The sequence below is a fragment of the Furipterus horrens genome, unplaced genomic scaffold, assembly GCF_987537825.1.
Source record: "Furipterus horrens unplaced genomic scaffold, mFurHor1.1.pri manual_scaffold_2, whole genome shotgun sequence".
Classification (NCBI taxonomy): Eukaryota; Metazoa; Chordata; class Mammalia; order Chiroptera; family Furipteridae; genus Furipterus; species Furipterus horrens.
The window spans coordinates 53,582,411-53,586,735 of NW_028327172.1; the positions used below are offsets into that span (position 1 = coordinate 53,582,411).

Below are 4,325 nucleotides of genomic sequence, written 5' to 3' on the forward strand. Positions count from 1 at the left end.
GTATATAAAGTATATATGCTTCAGAACCAATCAAGCGCTGCAGCAGCTTCAAGACATTTTATGTATTTCCTCTCTAAGCTACCCAACAACAAGCTGTGAAGTGAGAAGTGGAGGAATATTATCAGCCTCACCCTCTCCCATAAGAAAACTTGGATGCAAAGAGGTTATAACTTGCCCAGTCTGCCCCACACAAAGTGGCTGTAGAATGAGAGAAGGAAAGAAATGGATCCCAGGTATGCCAAACTTAAGCCTCCTATGTAAGAGATCTGCAAGTAAAGCCTACAGAAATCAAAAACATCAGAGGGAGCAATGAGAGGCCAGAGAACGAAAGTAAGCAATGGCATTGATCAGAGTGGAAAGGGATGGAAGAAGGATAGGGAGACAGAAAGGGGGACAGAAAATGCTTAGGAAGAGTGACAGAAAAGAGACTCACAGCCAAGAACCAGCACAGGGGAGATCAGCAGAGGACCACTGGTCTTGAGTCCTCAATAACACTTTCACCTAGCAGAGCAGAGACCACACGGGAAGGTGTCCTCTAAGAAAAGAGCCAAATAAAAAACATTCCTCCACTCCGATCTTTTCAATATAGGCTTTAATTCATGATGAACTCAAAGGGGAGGGAAGGGGAGGGACCAGGGCACTGTTTGGAAGGGCCAATTACACTAATATGCACTGACCTTTTGCTGAAAGGCTGGAGAGGAGACAGGTGCTACAGAAGCCACCTCTTGTCCCTTCTGCCATCCCCACCCCTTTACCCAAACCCCATCTTGGTTTCCTGGCTGGTCTGTTCCAGTAAGAAACTACCAACGGCTTTTTTTTTTTTTTTTTTTTTTTTAATCCTAGAGGCTGTAATTAAAACAACCCCCAACCCCTCTTCATTTTTTTGTAAGTTTCTTTTATCAAATGAAACTTTCAATCCCTTTTCATCTCCGCGTGCATTTTCCAATCATTCTTTAGGCTTAGGAGAGACCCCGGAGCAGTCTTTAAGGGGAGGTGGGGTACCTCGCGTCAGTCCGGGTGCGCTCCCTCCTCCCCTGGCCCCCCTTCCCAAACCCCGTCCAGTCTCCAAAGACTGGAGTAAGCCGTGCGGCTGTAGCCCGCGCTGTAATCGTAGGACACCTGGTGGGGCGGTGGCTGCTGGGGCAGGGCACAGTCCGAGAAAAAGGGGGAGAAAGAGGCCAAAAGGCCCGGCCCGTCCTCCCCGCCCGGAGAGTCCACAGCGGAGGGGTACAGGCGGCGCAAGGGCTCGTTCAAGGTCGAGCCACCACTGGGGGTAGCCAGGGACGGCTTCTTGGCTGGGGCGCTCCAGGGCTCAGGGTACAGTAGGCTTCCCACCATTGCTGGCGACGGCTCAAACAGGCCGGCTTCCATCTCCGGAGGTCCCCGCAGGACCGTAGCTCCGGTGGGAAATACATGCAGAGGCTCCGCGGCGAGCAAGACACTTGCCTCGGTGCCGGCGCCGTAGTCGGGCCCCAGCAGTTCGAAGAACTCCAGGTTCTCGGAGCCCTTCTCCAGGTCGCACAAGCTCACGCAGGCCCCCGACGGGCCGCACCCCGCTCCGCTCGCCTGGGATGGCTCGGTGAAGAAGGACGGGGGCAGGTTGCGGGCACGCAGTGGGACCTTCCTGGCGCCCGGGACCCCCGCACCCCCCGCAGGGCCGGCCGCGTCCCCTACAGCGCCCCCAGCGCCCGTTCCACCGAGCCTGGTCGTAGGCTCTGCCACCAAAGCCCCCGCCGAATCGGCGGCCCCGGGGACATGGCGCAGCGAGTCGAAGAGCGCGGCCAGGCTCCGGCTCTGCAGGCTGGCGGCAGCGGCCGCGGCCTGCGACGCTTCCCGCCGCGGGGCGGCCTTGCTGTGGGCTGGAACGGCGGGGGTCTGAGCACTGGGAGCGCCGAGCGCGCGCTTGCCTGGAGTGTCGGCAGCTCCCGGGGAGGGCGGGCCCTGGGGCGCAGCCCCCATAAGACCACTGCAGCGCTTGATCTGTTTCTGTAGGTACTTGCGGTGGTTCACCTTCCTCTTCGACTTGCCCAGCTTGTCCAGTGCAAGCTTGATGTTGCTGGACGCCGAGTCGATAAAACTGAGCAGATCGCGGGTGTCCTCGCGCACGTCCCCGCCTTCGGTGCCCGCCAGCAGCGCGCCTGCCGGCATCGTGGTCTCATCATCATCGAAACAGCAACCCTTGTCCAGGGTTCCGAAGGCGCCCCCCAACCCATCCGGGGAGGTCCCAAAGCCAAAGGGGACGAAGGCGTGCGTGCTGAGGAGCGCCGCCTGCACTGCCATCGCCGCGTCTCCCTGAGCCCCTGCCCGGTTCCCGCCGGCTACCCAGGCCTGGATGCCGCCCTGGCGCGGTGCTTGTGGCGCAGCCCCCTTGCCCTGGGCCGGGCTCGCAGCTAGGCTTCCCTGGGGAGCTCATTAGATCTTGTAAGGGAGAGGGAGGGAGGGATCGCTCGAGACCGCCCCGGTGGTGGAGGGGAGGGGCTTGCTTAGTCTAGCTGGTAAGGGTTGGGAGTGGGAGGCGGGTGTCGCTTTTCTGGTGCTCTGGGCTTTCTCAAACTCATCATCTTAACCCCTTAGTTTCCCTGCACCCCGCGCCTTTCTCTCGTCTATCTCCAACCGCAAGACGTGAGGATGGGAACTCCAGCTTCTATACCACGACGCCCTGGCTCGGAAGACTCTTCCTGAGGCTGAAAAGGTAAGAGTCCGAAGACCTAGGTTTCACTCCCAGCTCTGATAATAACAGCCTCAGCTACCCGGTGCTTGCTTATGCCCTGCGCTGTCTATACATTGCCTCATGTAATCTTTGAATAGTAGCCCTGTGAAGTACATGTTAGTATCCCCATCTAACAAATAAAGAAACGGAGCCTCGGAGAGTTTCAGTGAGTTTGTCAAAGCCATATCCATTTTAGTGTAAGCTCTTGACAAAACTTGTGGTCCCTCTTAGCCTTGGATTTTTCATCCATACATTGGGAGAAGGACATTTATGTCTCTTCAAGCTCTGGCCTTGGTGCTGGGATTCTAACTCAAGTTTCCACAGAACTTTCAAGTTCAGTGCTTTCTCTCCTACCAGTTGATTGTCAGAAGTAACAATTAGCTTATAGTAAATTGAGACCAACACTTGGCTCATTCTTTATTAGTAGTAGAACAGCAGGAGGCAAGGGAGAAAGGAGCTGCTCCCACTAAGCCACCTAGTGCTTGAAAGAGAGTCCTGTGTGTATATAAAACTCTCAACATCTTAGGGCAAAATATGAATGGAAATCTATAAGTAATACCATTTAGGTTGTCCTTCTGTAACTTCTGTTGCATTTCAAGAATCACCTTGAAGTGCACTTAGACCCAATTTCACCTGGCAATCCTCCTGGGATAGAGAAAATGTGCAATATGGTAAAGCATGGGTGAGGATTCAGGAAAGATTTGGGTTCTGGTCTTAGACCCACCACTCAATAGCTTGCTGACTTGAGTTGAAATCCTTGCTCTGATGAGGTTGGATTTGAGCAAACCAGCCGATGTCTCTCTGCCTTAGGTTACTCATGTGAAATGCAGGCAAGTTTGCCCATCTTACAAGGCACTTGTGATATTAAAGGAAACATCCTGTGAAAAATTCTTATCTGTTGACTGTCCATAGCCTGTGATGAGTATTTGCCTTTATTTCTCTAAAACACAGAAAAGAGACTATGTTTCCTCATATGTCTTCTCTATCACATGGCGTTCATGAAGACTGAAGATTAAATGAGATCACATATATGATGACACTCTTTGTGTGAGACAGTGTTCTCTAAATAAGTTTTTATAGTTTAGGTGCAAAGTCTGCATAGGGGAGATACAAACCATCTCTTTCAAAACTCTTTTCCTTAAGCCTCATTTTTCAGGATGTAGCAAAACCATTAGTGAGCACCCTGAAGGCAAACCTTACCAAAGAAGACAAGCAAGGCTAAATGAACACTCCTCATTTAGGAGATGAAGAAGACACTTCCCAGGCCAACATAGCTGAAACACACTCTTTATTCTTTAAATTCAAGTTGGCTCAATTATAATGTACCTTTCATCTGAATGACACACGCAGGATTTTGTCCTCCATGATTGGACTGTATATTTATTCCTGATGACATTTGCAGTCAGAAAAATTGTGCGGGCCTATCCTTGCATTGTATTTCTCAGCCCTCAGATGTGGATGTCAACTTTTCCCTTCCCCTTCCAGACAGGGCCATTCCACAGAGCTCAGGGTCTGGTAGCCAAGAGCGCGAACTCTTTTCTTCACCTTCTTTCAACTGAGCAGCTCTTGCAAATCCCCAGATACAGATTTTATGGGATAATACATTTAATTAATA

The 4,325-nt window shown here is 52.2% G+C and overlaps 1 protein-coding gene across 1 annotated transcript; it reads right to left on the reverse strand.

Moving 5' to 3' along the window:
* Window positions 1–577: 577 nt before the first annotated feature.
* On the reverse strand, window positions 578–2,446 carry FAM181B (family with sequence similarity 181 member B). Its single transcript, XM_090265746.1, has one exon. It carries the CDS (start codon window positions 2,278–2,280, stop codon window positions 1,009–1,011), a length of 1,272 nt encoding a protein of 423 aa, XP_090121872.1. The 5' UTR covers window positions 2,281–2,446; the 3' UTR covers window positions 578–1,008.
* Window positions 2,447–4,325: the final 1,879 nt, after the last annotated feature.

What these genes read in the sequence shown, in the direction of transcription:
- FAM181B (XM_090265746.1), bottom strand. Translation starts at nt 2,280, where the DNA reads ATGGCAGTGCAGGCGGCGCTCCTCAGCACGCACGCCTTCGTCCCCTTT.